This window comes from Anoplopoma fimbria, chromosome 13 (genome assembly GCF_027596085.1).
Source record: "Anoplopoma fimbria isolate UVic2021 breed Golden Eagle Sablefish chromosome 13, Afim_UVic_2022, whole genome shotgun sequence".
Lineage (NCBI taxonomy): Eukaryota > Metazoa > Chordata > Actinopteri > Perciformes > Anoplopomatidae > Anoplopoma > Anoplopoma fimbria.
This window is the reverse complement of record NC_072461.1, coordinates 24,341,258-24,360,076: the sequence shown is the minus strand read 5'-3', so window position 1 is coordinate 24,360,076 and position 18,819 is coordinate 24,341,258. Positions and strand designations below refer to the sequence as shown.

Sequence of the window (18,819 nt, the reverse complement as noted above, 5' to 3'; positions counted from 1 at the left end):
TCACTCCCGTCCTCCACCTCCCCCACTTGTTTCTATTCTTTCTCCCCCCCCGTGCCTCCCTTGTAAATTAAACACCAGGAGTCGTTCAGCGGTCTGGCTTCTCGTGAGTTATGCACGAGTGTGGTTTTTTCTTTTGTATGTGCACGTGTTGCAGGTCAAGTATTTGACCCCGGCAGACGCTCTCATACACGCAGGGTTGGCCGTATGTTGTTGAGAGGTGATTATAGCATCTTTACAAATCTGCTGAAATACGTAAGTGGCAGAAAGCTGGCGACAAGGAGATTTTAACCTTTTGTATTAAGGGTCAAATGAAGAAGTCACGCCACCTTTGAGTAGACGCAGAAATGTAGTTACTGCCTTTTCCATTAAAGTAGAAAAAAAGCCAGTAGAGGTTTGCATTGAATGGCTGCTCCTCTTTCAGCAGCAGGTTGTCCTTGAGCAAAGGCATTTGACCTCTGGTTACACAGCGGCCTGCAGTTGCACTGAGCAGGTGTGACTGTGTGTGTGTGTGTGTGTGTGTGTGTGTGTGTGTGTGTGTGTGTGTGTGTGTGTGTGTGAGTGTGTGTGTGTGTGTGTGTGTGTGTGTGTGTGTGTGTGTGTGTGTGTGTGTGTGACGGATGAATTCAGACCAGTGCGTCGCTGCAAAGGCATTCATGCCCAGTGAATTTACCTTTTTAAAAATAAAGATGGAACGGACAGAAGGATTGTTTTGTTTCATGAAACACAAAGCAAAGCAGATGCCTGAAAGAGAACAAACGTGTATGTCACATGTAGGAACAGCTAGAGATCCAGAGTATGTGGACTAAGAGCCAGCCCTGAAGGTATGACGATGCACACGCAAGACTGGACACCAAACACACACACACACACACACACACACACACACACACACACACACACACACACACACACACACACACACACACACACACACACACACACACACACACACACACACACACACAAAAACATCCAAAGCGTCTAACACCTGTCTCATTTGTGCACAGTCATTTTACTCCTTAAAGGGCCAGTGCGTAGAATTTAAGGAGATCTACAGGCAGAGATGGAATATGATATTAATAACTATGTTTTCTCTTGTGTTTAATCACCTGAAGCTGAGGATCTTTGTGTTTTTGTTAGCTTAAAATGATTCCTTCATATCTACACATGGAGCAGCTCCTCTTCACAGAGTCCGCCATGTTGCTCCACCATGTTTTCTACAGTAGCCCAGAGTGGACAAATCAAACCCTGGCTCAAGAGAGAGCTTTCACATATTTTAACGGTACCCAAACGCCACCTTAGTTCTCCAACACACTTGTGAAAACTGTGTAAACGTGAGTCGCTATCTGACCTAAAGTAGTGTCATTATGGTATGGATGTTTTTTTTGCAATCCACAACTCCAATACCTTGTTCTTGGAAAGGAAGGAGTGAGTGGAGGGGTATCAATTGGTTGCAATGTGCAACCACCTTTTAATGCTACCAAATCCTACACACTGTCCCTAAAATGAGATGTGCATGAATTTTATTTTACAGTTCATATATATATATATATATAGATATATAGATATATATAAAGACAGATTGCTGCAGTTAGCAAGGAAACAAGCAGTGCTACATCATTATCAGTCATTTATTTAGCAAAGACGGAAAACATTTAATGGTTACAGCTTTTCAAATATGCATATTTGCCCAAATTTAATTATTTGGAGTTGCACTCTCATTTGAAGTTGTCCCGTTGGGCTCTGAGAACTTGTGATCAGCATATTAAAACAGGTTCTATTGGAAATATAATCAGTGGATCAACCAAGAATATATATAATTGTGAATTGCAAAATTAGAGAGAATGTAAGTGAGAAAGTACTTCCATCAATCAGTAAGCATGAAACAGACAGATGAAAGGACTTTACATCCTGGTATTTCATCGTTTACAGATGTTGAGTGAACAGAATTGGTTGTAGTGAGAAAAAGAAGCAGTGAAACAGTCAGTCTTGTGCTTTAAATCTGCGGTTGTCAGCGACGGTGTAGATTAGCGTTCTGATCAGTGTCGGCGTCGGGTGTGAAGCCTCGGAGAGATGTCGTGAGCTTAATTCAGCACAGCGTCTGTGATGTCAGCAGCCTACTTTGTAGCTTCAGTGACAGATACTCCCCCTTCTCTCTCCCCCCACCGCCTCCCCGCTGTAACATCCAAGCCAGGTTTCTAAACTGGCATGCACCCTAAAATAGCACGAGGGGATGGTTCTGTCCCATCGCTTATGTTTGTAAATCTCTCGGTCGTAACGGTTCATTCCACGAGGTCTTAAAAAGAAACAGACACAGAATTTAAAGACTGTTTGTCGGATTTCATCGACCTGTTTATGTAAAATATTAAAACCTCTATCAGCTGGTTTTACATAATGACCTTGTATTCCTCGTAAATTCTTCATTTCTACCTTTTAGTTTTACTGGAAAATCCTTTAAATGTACACATCATCACACGTGTTCTGTGTCTGCTTGTTGCTATGTTTTTTTTTCTCCTATATGAATGAAGAATTGACCTAAATTGTGATAGATTTCATGGCAACACTGGTAATGTTCTACATGTGTGGTGCATTATTTTAATTTCTTGTCCTTGCAGTCCATGCAGACATATGTGCACGTGTTTAGAAGCTTTAAATCCTGATTTTATAAGTGATGTTGCACAGGTTCAAGCAAGCAAAAGGAAAAAAACTGACAATATCAATCCAACATATCCACCGTGCAATATAAATAATAATCTGTGCAATATTAACAATCATTCTGTCCGTTTATACAACATTTTAGTTGTTTTTTAACGTTTTTTTTCCTTATTTATTATACTTTACTTTGTGATTACTTAATTTAATTAAACTTGTTTTGATCTTGATTTCTACATATGTTTCTTATTTGTTTGTTTGCGCTATCTACTCTGCTGCTGTAATCCTGCAAATTTTCCCCCGCTCTGGGGACTATTTAAGGATTATGTAATCTTATTTTATCTTAATTCAGTCGTCACCGTTGGATACCGGGAGCTCGTCTTTTTGTCCTCTTCTTTTCGGTCTCTCTCTTTTTATTTTACCACCTGTTCTGCTTTCATCAGTGTATGTGTGTGTGTGTGTGTGTGTGCGTGTGCGTAGGGGGGAGGAAGGGGGTGAGGATGGAGAGATGGATGGAAGGAGGGTCGACAGTGTGGATTAACTGTGCTGTGTTGTTGCTGCAGTTCACACATTCCAGCGGGGCCGATTCAGTCCGACTCACTGTACCAACACGGAGGCCTCCTTCACCCCCTCTCTGTCCTCTCGTCTCCCTCTCTGACTCTCTAATGTCTCCCTCCCATCTGCTCTTTCATGTTTTGCAAAGAACCTCCTGCAGGTCCGCCTCCCTCCTTTTTCCTCATAAGCATCACGTCATCCCCTCCGACAGTCACATCTTTTTTTTCTTTTTTCTTTTTTTTTTTTTTTGAACATGCGGCTCCTGGGTGTCTATTACCGTCTCATCGAGGCCAAAGTAAACATGTTTCCTCCCACAAAACGATGCAGAGCCTCTCCGGTGGACAATCGCTTGTAAATACTGAGCGCATCCTCGCTTTAAACCCGTGACATCAGCGACCTCTAGAGGCCAAACTGTGTCATTTCATACCAACTGAAAATCAGGGTTACAAGGCAGTATAAAGTGTTTTTAATAAGAATTAGTAATCGTCCACTCCAGTTTTGTCTGCCGGTCTGTGAAGCCGATGGAACATTTGACAGAAAATACATTTGCAACTATTTTGATAATCGTTTTAGTCATTTTTAAGCAAAACATTTACATTTATCTGCTGGTTTTGCATGATCAAATGTCAGGGTTTGATGCCCAGGAACTGAATATCTTTTGGTTTTGAACTGTTGGTCGGAAAAATTGACTACTGACATTAAAACAGCCATTAATGGGCAGATTAATTGGTGATAAAAATAATTAGTTGCAGCTCTTCTTCTGTCGTGATTGATGTGAGGATATGAAGTTATTATTTAACAGTTTCTGGGCCCTTAAGGAGCTGATAAACTGCCGAAAATTTTGAATCACATGACTTTAAGTGGAATTTATTTTGTCACATGATGTTACAGTGGCCTTTCATCTTCACAGAGAGTAAACACTGTCAAGATCGACTTTAAAGCACAAAAACACGTCATTATTAAAACATTTGAAAAACAGAAAATGGGTTATAAGTTTATAAGTTATGTTTTTTTTACCTCCCGATCATGTAAAATAAATACGTTGGGCTGCTGTTCGTCTGTGAAAAGCATCATAGACACTCTTATCAGGATGAAAAAATGATGAGACTCACAATGTTCATGTTTGTTTCTGTGTTTTTTTTGTTTTGTCAGGGACGAGTGGAGGTGGAGGCCGGCAACGAAAACATGAAGTTTGAGACCGGACCTTTCTCGTTCTACGGCGTCATGGCGATCAACGTTCCCACACTGGGTAAGTCCTTAACCACCTCTATCCTCTCCTCTCTCCTCTATCCTCTATCCTCTCTCCTCTCTCCTCTATCCTCTATCCTCTATCCTCTCTCCTCTATCCTCTATCCTCTCTCCTCTATCCTCTCCTCCTCTATCCTCTCTCCTCTATCCTCTCTCTATCCTCTCCTCTCTCCTCTATCCTCTCTCCTCTCTCCTCTATCCTCTATCCTCTCTCCTCTATCCTCTATCCTCTCTATCCTCTATCCTCTATCCTCTCTCTCCTCTCCCTCTCCTCTCCCTCTATCCTCTCTCCTCTCCCTCTATCCTCTCCTCTCCTCTCCTCCCTCTATCCTCTATCCTCTATCCTCTCTCCTCTATCCTCTATCCTCTATCCTCTCTCATCCCTCTTCTATCCTCTATCCTCTCTCTCCTCTCTCCTCTATCCTCTCTCTCCTCTATCCTCTATCCTCTCTCATCCCTCCTCTATCCTCTCTCGTCTCTAATCTCTCCCCTATCCTCTCTCCTCTCTGGTCCTCTTCTCTCCTACTCTTCTCGCGCATCACCTCTCCTCTCCTCTCCTCTCCTCTCCTCTCCTCTGTGAATTTGCTCTATTAATTAATCTACAAAGGTTAAGTTTCAGTGTAACGTCTCAGGTTTAAATTCCTCTGCTGCCACCTAGTGGAATAATATTAGAGTACAACAGCCTTTGCTGCTGTCATAAATCTTTACTTATTTGAATTACACATTTGAAGTAACCATATTTCTTTCTTTTTTTAGGAGCATTTGTAATATTGTTTATTCTAGGGAATGAATGATGGATAATCATGAAAGAACATCATCAACTGTGGATAATTTATGTTATTTCATCCCCATTCACAATTTATTCCATAATTTCTTCCACCAGCAGCTGCAGCGTCACGTCCTGGATGATATTGCAGTATAAAAAAACATTGCTGCTATCACCCGTCAATATGTAATTGAATAACTAAACATTAACCCCAATAGAGGAACAGTAGAGAGACATGCTGATGAATCCAATCAGTCCGAGACAAGTTTATTTTATTGATTTATTTTATTTTTATTCGTTTGTATGACGGAGACCGTGCTCATTGGTCAACAGAGAGAGTGACCTAAATCAGGCTTATTTACATCTGTTGTTCTTCTTGATCAGATGTACGAAAAAAAGAGCCTTCATTTTTTTTTTCTTTCTTGAAATCACGGTATCTTCTAGTGTCCTGGACAAAATAGCAGCAGATTTGTCAGACAAATAAAAGTTAAAAGACAAGAAAATGCAGCACAAAACAGCAACGATTCAGTTAGTTGCAACTCAAAATGATGGCGCATGTAATTCACAGTTTTTTCTTGGAGTAGTAGGTGTGTTGAATTTGCCTTATATGAATTTCAGTGAGTGCCTAAAATTTAAGAAAATGTAGGACGTCTTTCTTTGATATCATGTGATCGGATTTTACCTGGTAAACATGATGCAGATAATCCACAAATCTTAAAACACGTTAGGGTTTATTTTTTGAATATATCAGATCAGACATACACAGACACACCGACCTGCTTGTGAACGTCTGACAATAGTTTACTAAGCAATCAGTCAATTATTATAATATTTAAAAAGTCATATTAGGAGAAATTCTTACTGTATGATTTCAAAACCAGAGCTTATTTAGTTTTATTTAGGAAGGGAAAAAGGTTTGGTTTGAGTTCACTGAGAGATTCATGAGCATTCATGTGTCTGAAATGGATTTTTGCTTTTTTATTTATTTAATATTTTTGATTATTATTTATTTATTATGTTTGATGACCTATGATCTCATCCCCTCTTCTCCATCTTTTTCTTTCTCTTCTACGCACACTTTTCTTAAATACAAATGGTCACTCTAATCTATTTTTTTCCCTCCGTTTTGTGTTTCTGTTGTTCACATTCAGCTCGTCTGTCCGTCATGTCTCCGTCAGCTCTTCATCCAAATCTTCTCTTTGCACAGTTGATTTCATCCTGCGTTTATCCTTCTCCTGTCGCGTTTCACAACATCCATGACGCTGACCAAAAAGTTTGCGTATCATTTGCAATTCTTTTATGTTGCAGAACAAAATGTTAACTGAAAGTAAAGTAGTAAAAGCATTGAAACCTGTCAAGAACCAGAAGCTAACACTGAACCTCCCGTCACATTCTAGATATTTACTGCTTTAAATCGTACTTTTTTTTTTAGACTTGACTTTGTTATTCGGGAAGTTCTTGTACGACGGTTTGTTTTGGTGTCTTTTGTCAAATAATGACGTTTTTTCTTTTAAGGAAAACCTTCTTTTTTTGGTGCTCTTGGTAATGTTTAAAGAGAAAGTATTGTTCTTGTAGTTTAGTTTCTAATGAGCTCTACTGCAGTTAAATTTAAACATAGAAAAAAATAAAAGGGCTCCTCCACTCAGATCATCTTTTCCCGTCATGTAAACAATATAAGATAAGAGAGATAAGATAAGATAATCCTTTATTAGTCCCGCAGCGGGGAAATTTGCAGGCTTACAACAGCAGAGAGTAAAGTGCACACAAGAGACGAAGACAAGATAAAAAATAAAAATGAAAATAAAAAAAACAAGTATTATAAATAAGCAATAAAAAAAACAGTAGAGAATCAACAATAACTGAAATATTATATTTACAGACAGAAAAAAACTATTTTAACTATATTGCACAGTGTAATGTGTAATGTATTGCACAGGTTTTTATTGTCATGTTATTATTGTCATGTGTCATGTGGTCTGCTGGGAGCAGAGCTGGTTGTGCAAATATCTGATTAGGGTTCAGATTAACACAACGAACATCTGGAAAGACACAACTCTTATCTTCATCGTTTTTCATGTCAACACCCACTCACTTTTTCAGGTGCTTCAGCCAAAGGTTGCTTCATTTTATTATTTACCTTCCTTCTCACCAGCGTCCGCCTCATTCTCCCATTTCATCAATCGTCTGATCGATCAAACCTTCCGATCACTACTGTCTTGCGTAATCTGTGATATTCCTGTTGGAGACTTTCTCCATGCATGTTTTTTTTTTTTTTTTTGCATGTGGAGCAAATCTGTCTCCTCTGTCTCCCACTGTCTCACTCGTTCTCCCTTCATCCTCCTCCCTCCCCCCTCTGTGCCATCGATCACCTCCTCCCTCCCTCCCTCCTTCCTTCTCTCCTCTCAGTGGCTGCACCTCGTCCTCGCCACCTCTCCTTTAAGAGGTTTTCTCTGTTTTCTCGGTTGCCAGGTAAACTCCGGCATGTCTGGGTCCTTTTTAACACCGAGGACGGGCACGTGGGTGGGGTGGGGGGGTGGGGTGGGGGGCAGGCCTGGCTCTTGATTCGCCAGGCGTGGCTTCGACATCTTTGTTGCCGGGGTTGAAACAATTGATAACGTGTTGTACTTCTTTAGAATCAACCCAATCAGTGATCAATCACCTGCTATGACGTCACCGATTGTCCCAAAGGTGCAGCATGTTCAAAGGTTTCTCTCCTCATATAGATGAGGTGTAGCAGTAGTTTTCTGTGCAGTGTACATACATGTACATTTACACATTAATGACATCAAAGAGTTCCAAGACGACAGCTGCTTTTTGGCAAATAAGCTCTTTGTTCAACCCCCCAAAAAAGGCCTCATTTACAGTTTTAGGAGTTTTATTTGCATTGATTTTGCAGAGCAGGTGAGAAGGAGGCAGTGGGGCGATGGCAAATCCATTTATTCTTAGCAAACATGTAGGTGGAGGTCAGCGTTCATGTTTCTGTGCGGGGTGAATTTCAAATTTTTTACGTCACGAAGACGTTGGTCTGCTCGGACTCTAGCATTAAAAGTAGAGTGATGAGTTTTGGTTTCTCCCTTTGGAAAACTCTATTTAATTAGAGCCAATAAAAGTGGTTATCACAGTATTGTGTATTAAATACAGGGTCAGGAACAAACTTTGTCCAGCAGAGGGCGCCCACAAGTTATTTTTTCAACTGTAAAATATCACTCAAGTACAAATCTGAGCTGAAAAAGTTTAGTTTGTGGGGTTTTTTTTAAACAGAAATGCCAAATTCTCTGGTTTTAGTTTCTGAAAAGCCATGATAGTAAACTGAGTATCTTTTGAGTTTTGATGTGGAGAAGTTCATTAGATAAATCAATTAAATAAATGAATTAACATGAAAATATGTGTTAGTTGCAGCCTTAGTATCTTGGTCATCATAACCAGATTTAGAAAACCCTTTAGAAAACCACGCATTTGACTGCAGCAGGTCTGGTATTGGTTCTGCTGTTTTAAAAAAAAAAAAAAAAAAAAAAGTATCATGTCACAAATGCATTCACAGTGTAAGAATCACATAAGTTCTGCTACAGATCCATAAGTATTGAGATACCTGATCACTCTGTGTAGGAAAGTTGATCAAAGAGCTTATCCAACAAATCGTCAGCTCGGTTCTTGAACTGGGGGGGGGCAGAAAATGATCACATGCCACCTCTAAGATCAAATGGAGAAGGATAGGACATCATGAGACACCCTCGAGGGGTTAAAAGTTGTCTGATCTTTGCAGCATCAGCTTTTGGATCCAAACAGCTTCAGATTAGTTTTTTAGTATTTAGGTTTAAGATCACTGCAACTGTAAAGTAGATCAAAAGAATGATGGAGAGAAAGTGGAGCTATTGAGATGCAGCTTTGGATTTTATAGTTATTGTTGTCCTATCCCTCACTGTGTAGTATGAATCTATTTTTCAGAACTGAAATGGCATTAATTGCTGAAATAGATTGTAGTCTAATAGAGTAGAACAAATACATATTGTAATCACAAATGCCCTGTTCCAAATGCAATCCCACAAACTACTTGGTCTTGTTACTATGAATGAAAACGTTAAGACTTTAAACGATGTGGGATGAATGAAGGACTGTTGTTTGGAATTGGGTCCACTCTGATTTTTAAAAAAAACACTAACTCACTCTGCGAAAACCATTTTTAAAACCTTCACTGACGTCTTGAAGATCCAGTAGGTTTTTTTTCTATAAGCTTTAAGACAGAAAAGTGATTTAAAAAAAAAAAAAAAAAAAAAAAAAAGACATATTTTTGTAAAAAGCAGATTATGATTAGGTAAATTTGTCTCTGAGCTCAGTCCTGAGAGTATTTTCTTTAACTTAATCGTCCATCCACAATGCAAAATTGTGTATTTAAAGACATAAATATGTTCTTTTCTTGTTAGTTTCACAGGGATGATATCCTGTTATGTTTAGTATTAAACGTTTTCCTGCGTCAGTTTGTGTTGAGTAATGAAACCAAGACATCTCATGTGACGCTGTTGCACAACGTAAACATCTCTGGAAGTACATTCAGCCTCCAGAGTGACGTAAACAACAAATTGCACAAATATTTATATGCAATTTAGACAAAAGATGACATGACATAAACAGAACTCTGTGACTCTCACATGAGAGCTAATCGTGGCCGCACAAGCTACGTTGAGTGCTCTGATTACGCATGTGTTTTTAAGTAGTAGATTTCCTACTGTGATCTGGAGACTGACGTCTAATAGATCTTAGTATCATCATCGTGAAATCTAACCACTAACTAGAACATTAGCCGTAGACATCCACGATTTAACGAGCTTGCTTAATTTCCCTGAAAGCTAACCCTGTTGACGTGTCCAGGTAAAACAGTTTCCTATGACTCACTGAGGCCCCCTGCTGGACGACTCACACCTACTGGTAATAACATACAGCAGCCGGAAAAGTGGAGTGTGTGGAGTGTGTGGAGTGTGTGGAGTGTGTGGAGTGTGTGGAGTGTGTGGAGTGTGTGGAGTGTGTGTGTGTGTAACAAGCATGTGAAAATAAAAAGCTAACCTGTCAGCTGGATGACACACAGTGAATGTTAGTCACCGTGGTTTCAGTGTGTCTGAGCAGAGGTGGAAAATAACTGAGTCTTTTCAGTTATTAGGTCTTTACTGTTATTAACTGTGACTAAGAGATTTGGAGTAAACGACTTCCGGAAGTTGTTTACCTTTTATTTATTTATTTTTTAACTGTAATTAAGTTCAGTATTTTCTTTTTAAACTAATCCCAAAAAAAAAAAAAAGTATTTATTTTCATATTTGGCTCTTTAACCCTTTAATACCCAACATATAATTAAGGTTTCAGTTGCTCAAAAACCGAGACTGTTCGTCAATTAATCCATTAAATTAACCAGCAACTATTTGGATTATTGATTAATACTTAGGGGCATGTTTTATGCAAGTGTGCGGTTGCTGGCTTCTTTAAATAAGAGCATGTTCTGCCTTGTTTTATATGATTTAAAGGTGAATCTCTTTGTGTTTTGGACTGTTGGTCGGATAAAAATGAGCAGTTTGAATATGTCGCCATGTTTGGCATTTCTTCGAGGTTATTGTGAGCGAGATTTTTCTGACATTTTACAAACCTAAGGAAAATAATTGGCAGATTAATGAAAAAGAAAATTGCACACCTGTGTAAATGACCAACAGGACAAAAGTTTTTATATCGTATGTTTATATTTCATCTAATATTTCATTCTACTAGTTGTTTGGGAATTCCTACATAATACTAGTTTCTTGAGGATGTTAAAAGATTAGGTTTTTGACGTTGTACTCTCATCTTTGTACATGTTGTCAATTTATTTATTTGGTTTATAACACACTATAATGTAGCTGTAAGTAGATTCAAGGACGTTTAAATTGTTAATTAATACAGAATTCTTTAACAGCAACAACGTCCTCTATTAAGACTTGTTTAATGTTTATTTTAATTCAGAAGGGACAATGCACATTTATTAACATGAGCCTTCATACAGGCTGATCTTCCTCAGTTTAACTATATTGTCATTAATTGTCCGTATATAATGCCAGCCTCCACTTATGGGTTTATGGAGTTATATTTGCTTATAAATACATTATTAAACATTTATATCTGCTTACAGCGACATTGTAGTTCGTTATAAACCATTACATGTTAATGTCGGCGGTGAAAGTTAAGTGTTTTTTTTAAATTAACATTAATGGGGATTTGTTTTGTCTCTGTCAACAATAATGATGATGATAATAATAGTATAATAGTAGATAAAGGTACAGTATAGAGCTGATGTTACTCAACCTTTTGTAACTTAAGGCCCACTACTGATTAACTAACTTTCTAGGACTAACTTCCAAAATAAATGAGAAAAAAAACATGAAAAAATCTAGGAGATGGGCTATAAATAAGTTTTATGCCTCATGTCAGCTTGTAATGACTAAAATGAAATGTTCCGCGTACCCGTCACTTTCCTTATGAATCCAAATGTAATCTATTCAGGCTCATATTTTCTCACCACAGGACTTTAAGCTTTTACTGTTGTGTCATTGTATCCAAGGGAACGTTAAAAAAGATGTTTGTGTCATGGTCGTCGTGGTGATTATTCAAACGTAACTGGTCATTTAAATTATGCGTTGTTGGAGTAACTATGTTTCTTCTAATTAATGTGAATTATTGAGCCCATTTACAAATAAAAATAACTGGTTTTGTAAATTAAATTTAATCTAAACATTTTTGCGAAACATACTAGACCTGCTCTATATATTGAGTGCCCTGAGATAACTTTTATTATATCTTATTGAATTCATTTGTGTTTGGAAAAGCTCTGCATAGTGCCAGTGTTGCAGGGCTGAATCTGTGGGACGTAATTGTTTCTGACAGTTTCTTCTTCTTTTTTGTATAAATTGTCAATCCCTAATCTTATCCCAATTTGAATAAATCCAATGTACATTTAATTGATCACAGCATTTACTCCATTAAATCCCCACCTCTGTTAGTAAGCCTTATGTTGGCACTTTCTATAAATGTGGGTAGAAGACGATGTCTCGTTCGTTTCCTTTCTGAACACAAACCGAGTCACTGCTTGTTGGGAAGTTTTGTGTGTCACAAGCCTTTTGGTGTGAATGAGGCACCAGATTGCCGATAGTGAAACAAATAAAAAGGTACGTACGTCATGAGTTTGTTTTGAAAAGTCTTTCTTTGCTCTTCAAAGATTTACTGCCTTCAGGTTTTGTGCATTCATTCATTCACTCATCCATCGTGTGTCACTAATTAGTCATTCATGCCGTTCATATTAACCAGCATTTGAACTCACCTTGCATCTTGTTCTCTCTTAAAGGTCCTCCATTGATCTGCTGCATCATAGAGCCTTTAATCCACGAATGGCTTTGTAAACAGTAGAATGAAAAAGCTCCCGCCGCAGCAGCTTCCTGTAGAGATGAAACATATTTGAATGTATTTATGCAGGAAACGGCTTCATAGATCTTTCATCACACACTTCTGTCTTTTAAGAAGCTGTTAATAACATTTATTTTCTGTGTGTGTGTGTGTGTGTGCAGAGTTCCGTTCGCCGTCCAACCTCAGCGGGTTGAACCGCACGGCCTCTCTGAGCGGCGCCGACCGGACGGAGTCGCTCTCCGTCAGCGGCAGCAACAGTCAGCTCAACAACAGTCAGCTCAACAACAGTCAGCTCAACAACAGCATCCCCGCGCAGCAGTACACGCCCGACTTCTACGTCCGAGCGCTCACCGACCTGCAGTTCGTCAAGGTTGGTATCAAGTTTGAATATTTGATATTATGAAACAGATATAGGAGCAATACCACAGTTGTAGAAAAGTACTATAATGGACGTTGTTCTGTTCTCTTACTGTAAAATGAGTTTCCCCCTCTTCCACTTTACCTGCTTAGTCTTTTAAATGCTGTTAACAAATGTTTTCTATATTGTATGTTTATATTTTCATCTAACATTTCATTGTACTAGTTTTTGACGGTCTACTCTCATCTTTGTACATGTTGTCACTTTATTTATATGGTTAATAACACACTATAATGTAGCTGTAAGTAGATAAAAAGACGTTTTAAATTGTTAATTAATACAGAATGCTTTAAGAGTAACAACGTCCCCTATTAAGACTTGTTTAATGTTTGTTTTATTTAAGAAGGGACAATGCACATTAATTAATCTTCCTCTGCAGTCATTGGTTCATCTGAATACAATTTTAAACCAAAATATTACATTTTAACCTTGATGTCTCCACATTTATTCATCTACAAATCATTAAATCAGCGCTTTCTTGCATAACAAGTTTATAATACAGTTATTTTTTCTTCCTGAGAGTGTTTCACTGCTTTCAAGGAACAGGTTTGACATTTTGGGTAATTTACTTTCTTCTTTCCGAGTTTGATGATAAGATGGACGTGACCATTTTCTCTGTCTGTTCAGTTTAAAGATGCTGCTTCATGTTTACTGTCCAGAAATAAGATTGGTGTTTATCTTATCTAATTGATTCAGCAAAAAAATAGAATATGCTATATACCTAAAGTTTCAAACTGTCCTTTAAAGGTGCTAAATTCAAAAGTCAGACCATATCTATTAAATTCTATTAAAGTCCCATTATATCGGCGAGAAAACGGACATCTCTACGGCTGATATCTCCTTAACTAGGCAGCTCACAAAAAAGTGTCCAGATTGATAAATAGCCCTACAGGTAAATATTGTGTTTTTGATTTTTCCAGGTGAACTGTCCCTTTTTAAGCCTTACGCTTTTTGACCAAAGACAATGACCCTTGACCTCTCTCCTCCAGATCACGCGGGCCCAGTACCAGAACGGCCTGATGGCGTCCCGTCTGGACAGCACGCCCCAGTCCCCGGAGAGCAGCCACAACGCGGTTTACCTGGACCAAACCACTCCCCCCGCCGCCATTACCGCCACCCCCAACACCACCATCACGGACCTGGGAGCCGACTGCACCCCGACGGAGAACGGGCCGGACGAGACGACGCTCCTCCTCCTCAACGAGCAGAACTCACCGCACACAGCCAACCACCACAGCCAGCTGGAGAACAGCATTTGACCCCCACCAACACCACCAACACCAACACCACCACAATACTCCACCGTCTGCACGCATGCACTACTACGCTCGAATGTATGCTGAGGAGGGGAGGACTGTTTATGTGTGTGTGTATGTGTGTGTGTGTGTGTGTGAAAGTAGGAATGCAGACACACATGACATAAAGAGACAAGCCATGTGCATGCATATTGTGTAAATATGCAAAGGATTAAACGCACACACATTTTATTGTGGGAACTTTTCCTTCATAAATCGACAGAAAGGAGTATCAGTATGTTTGTGTGTGTGTATGTGTGTGTGTGTGTGTGTGTGTGTGTGTGTGTGTGTGTGTGTGTGTGTGTGTGTGTGTGTGTTTGCACATGCTCCTTAATGTATTGACTGATCTGAAGGACCTGTTTGTCTGGACCAGGAAGCTCCTCCCTCTCTCGCCCCGTCGACGTCATTCAGAGGCCACGCCGAGCTTGTTTTTAAATATGTGTGTCTGTGTGTCTGTGTGTGTGTGTGTGTGTGTGTGTGTGTGTGTGTGTGTGTGTGTGTGTGTGTGTGTGTGCTTCCTGTTCACTGTCCCCTAATCAGAGACTCAGGGAGACTCCGCCACCCCCACCCCCCCCCCCTGACGTATTTGCATACATAAAAAACAAACGCACCGCCGCATGTGTAGCAGACCCTGCACCCCCTCCTCACCATGCATACAGCTAGAAGACAAAGACGACCCGAGCATGTCGGCGGAGTTCAAACAAAGTAATATATGTTCCGTAGAAATGAATAGTGAGATATATTTATTGGTGAATTCTGTGTGAGAAGGACACACAAGACTTTTTTTTTTTTTTTTTTTGGTGGGGGGTTTGGGTTGTATTTCTATATCATTTGTTATATATATATATTTTTTCCTTCTTGTTTCCTGGATAGAAACAGCGAGTAGCCCGGAGCCTTTATCCCAGAGTTGTTTAAAAGAGATTTAGCAGCGATAGACTGTATCGTGATTGAGACAATCAATAAGATTATTATTATGAATGTGTTGAATTAAACGTGTTGGGTACGTTAAACTGTGCCTCTCAAACAGCCTCCTCTCTGTGAAATGTTTTGTTTTGGTTTCACCGATTTACGGATAACGGAAAGGTTTTTTGTTTTTTTTTTTTTTTTTACAAAGATGGAAGATGTTTGAGAGCACCTTGACTTTGGTGGGTTGTCTCTGTGTATGTGTGTGTGTGTGTGTGTGTTTGTTTTGGTGTGTTTTGTGTGTGTGTGTAAGTGAGACCAAAAGGCTATCTGGCTATCACCAGATGGGGACAGAAACCAAAAGAGGGAAGCTTGATCACATTCTGACTAGAAAATACCAAGAAATCTGAGACTTTATTTATTGAGGTGTGTGTGTGTGTGTGTGTGTGTGTGTGTGTGTGTGTGTGTGTGTGTGTGTGTGTGTGTGTGTGTGTGTGTGTGTGTGTGTGTGTGTGTGTGTGTGTGTGTGTGTGTGTGTGTGTGTGTGTGTGTGTGTGTGTGTGTGTGTGTGTAAATATGAGGGGGGGGGACGAGAAATTTGATTTTTTTTTATTTTGCCTCATTTGCCAGAATTTTACATGTTAAGTGTTCCTTTACGGGGGGGGGTGTCAATCTGAACAGCAAACCATAAAGTTTATTGTTTGTATTTTTGCCTCGAAACACAGCGCCAAGATCAGCCACATTTCATTAGCTTTATGGGAAGCAATGATGTATATTTTATGATTATGACAATGGATTTTTTTTTTTCTTCACAGAACTGTACACGCTCCAGTTATCTTATACTGTTTGAGAGTTTAAAGGGAAAATAATCTTTCCGAAAACTCATAAATTTTGTGTCTTGTGATGCATTTTTCTTTGATTGATTTCTAGCAGAGCCCCAGTGAGGTTTCATTCATAAATATATATATATATATATATATTTATTTATTATCTTTTATGTGATATAAAAAATGAATAGTGAATCATCGATCCAGGTTTTTTGTTTTTTAAAACCAAAGAGAGAAAGGAGCTGCTTTATAGTCTTGTTATTCCTGCGAAGATGTCCAGCAACTTTTTCTCTCATCTATGCTGCTCTGCTGTCAGTATCATTGGATGTTTTTTCTTCTCACCCACTTACATACACAGGTGAATCCAACGAGTTCTCATCTGCTCTCCTAAATGTTGTTAAAAGAAAAAGGGATTCTTGGAAATGTAGGACATCAGGAGTAGTGGTAGACAAAGCACGCTGAAAGGAAGTGGCTACACAAAAAAATCTTTTTATTTTTTTCAAAAACAGCATCACATTCTCAAATCTACAGATTTCGAATCCCTAAATTCCACTTAATGACACTACTGAAGGACTTTTGTGGTTGTGAAATGTGATGAAATGTGTGGTCATCTTGTTCCGCCTTCTCTTCTGCAGCTGATTGTTTTGATGCTCCAACTCAAAACAGGACTCCTTTTGAGAAAAAGCACTTGTATGACCTTTGTCAACATGGATCTGAAACAAAAGGGATGATCTCACTTTGGGTTTCAAAATGAATTGGCATGCCTTGGTATTTTGCGGTTTTCGTACTTGGGAAAAGCTTAACTGTCACAAGTGTTCTTCTTAGTATTTATTTATAGCAAAAAAACACATTTGAGTGAGTCATTTTCTGGCTACTCTGCTGGTGCAACATATTTTTTATCAAAACCCATTTTCATTCTGATTTTGCCTTTTTAGAATGGACACTTTATCATTTTGAAGCAGGCAGAAGTGGCCAAAAGATGTCGTGTTTAAATGTGAGACGACTTTCTGCCAAAGACACGAGCGCTGATAATCTAAATAATAATAATAATAACTTGTTCTGTTGTTTCATCTTTTCAAAAGTATGCTAATGATTTTTCTACAAGTTGCAATTAATTGAGCTGATGCTTTGTCAGTTTACATGGCGATTAGTTTGTTAAGGGTCAGTTTATTTATCTAAATCTCTGAAGGTGGTTATCGAGGTTTAATTGGACTTTCTGGGCTCGTTTCACATGGCGGTGTAACACAGCGTGCCTCACACTGCCTTAAAAAACACAAAGTTTGATTCTGGAGTCCTTTATCGCCCTGTGGAGCTGTCCAATTTATTCTAGTTTTAACTGGAAGCGTTAACAATCACACTAAATAACATTTAAATGTGGAGTTCTACACACTTTAATCACAGCAGACTGGATTCATAACTTTATTGGTTGAGTTAAACCTCAGTGAAAGTTAGCAAATAATGGAATATAAATATTAATAGTTTCTTTTATTTTGAAAAGCAGCAACCTTTTTATTCTAGGGTTTAACGTGCATATTCATATTGTCCTAAAGATAAATGGGTATATACTTTACTAGACTGTTAGCATTCAACTACTACAGCTCCCATTGAGACTTTGATAGCATGCTAACGGCTAATGCCCCATTTGTGACCTCAGCACTCTGTACGTTACTTTACTTTACTTTGTTTTAATCTGTTTAAAATCCAGATTAAATAAATTAAATTCCATCGTGTTATTGTGGTATTGCACATGTTCACGGTGTCTCTTCCAAGTGATGAAATGTTTTTTTTTTCGATGGGAGGCTGTGGCCGCTGCAGAGCAGAGATTTAAAGATTAGTTTCTCCTCGAGGGAAGCATTGCATCATTTCAGGCAGACTGTCTGTGAGCTCACGAAAACAAACTCAGACGATACAATCTGCTGTGAGATAACAGGTAGAAAAAAGTTTTTTCCTGTCAGGTTCATGACTCACACATTGAGAAATGCTTGGCGTACTGAAGTCACTAATGAGGCTGGGCACTGGACAACAAAATGGCATTTATTCTTTAAATACTGACAAAATAGAAATATTTTCATCTTAAAAGGTGTACTGTCCAGTTAAATACCTATTTATCTTAAAAAAAAAAACACTAGCAACATGTTGAAAGAAAATCCTAAAAAGCCAGTGATTTTATTTTTGAAAGGTCCTCATGTTTAACTCAACCAGTCATTTATTTTTTTCTGCATAAATCTGCTCTGCTTCTGAGAAATGTTTCGGTTTTATCTACGTAAACTTAAGAAGTGAGTTGAAACTCCCCCGGACTCTCCTGTGATTTAAAGATGAAAGCACTTTAGCAAAGAAAATCAGTATTTTCCCCACCAAAAAAAAATACACAAATTTGAAAAGAGTTTCCGCCTCGGTAGCTTCTGTCGCAAGACTGTTACTGACCAGGGTTTCATAATCGTCGTCATCTTCGCTGACTCCTTAACATGACGTTGCTTTTTTTAAATTTGTATTTTCACATTTAGCTGACTCACCGTTCTGTTGCCTTCGCTGTCTTTTAATGACTGTAATGGATTATTGTATTTTTGTTTGGTCATTCCTAAACTATTTTTGACAAACACACATTTCAGAGGCCTGATTTTGTTCGGTTTTGTAGATTTTTATGGCCGAGATTGTTGATAAAATGTTTTTGTTTTTGTTCATGTGCGCCTCGTCCCTCACCTGATTTAAATTGTTCTGGGTTTGGGTTCAGTATGTTTGTTT

The 18,819-nt window shown here is 38.7% G+C and overlaps 1 protein-coding gene across 1 annotated transcript in view; it reads left to right on the top strand.

Moving 5' to 3' along the window:
* LOC129100908 (metal transporter CNNM4-like) overlaps positions 1 to 14,855 on the top strand; it is a 47,521-nt gene extending 32,666 nt beyond the window's left edge. The window contains exons 5-7 of the mRNA XM_054610448.1: positions 4,360 to 4,456; positions 12,796 to 13,004; positions 14,042 to 14,855. Of these exons, the coding sequence (XP_054466423.1) occupies positions 4,360 to 4,456; positions 12,796 to 13,004; positions 14,042 to 14,311 (576 nt within the window). The 3' untranslated portion in view covers positions 14,312 to 14,855. The remainder of the gene's footprint in view (positions 1 to 4,359; positions 4,457 to 12,795; positions 13,005 to 14,041) is intronic.
* The last annotated feature ends 3,964 nt before the right edge of the window (positions 14,856 to 18,819 follow it).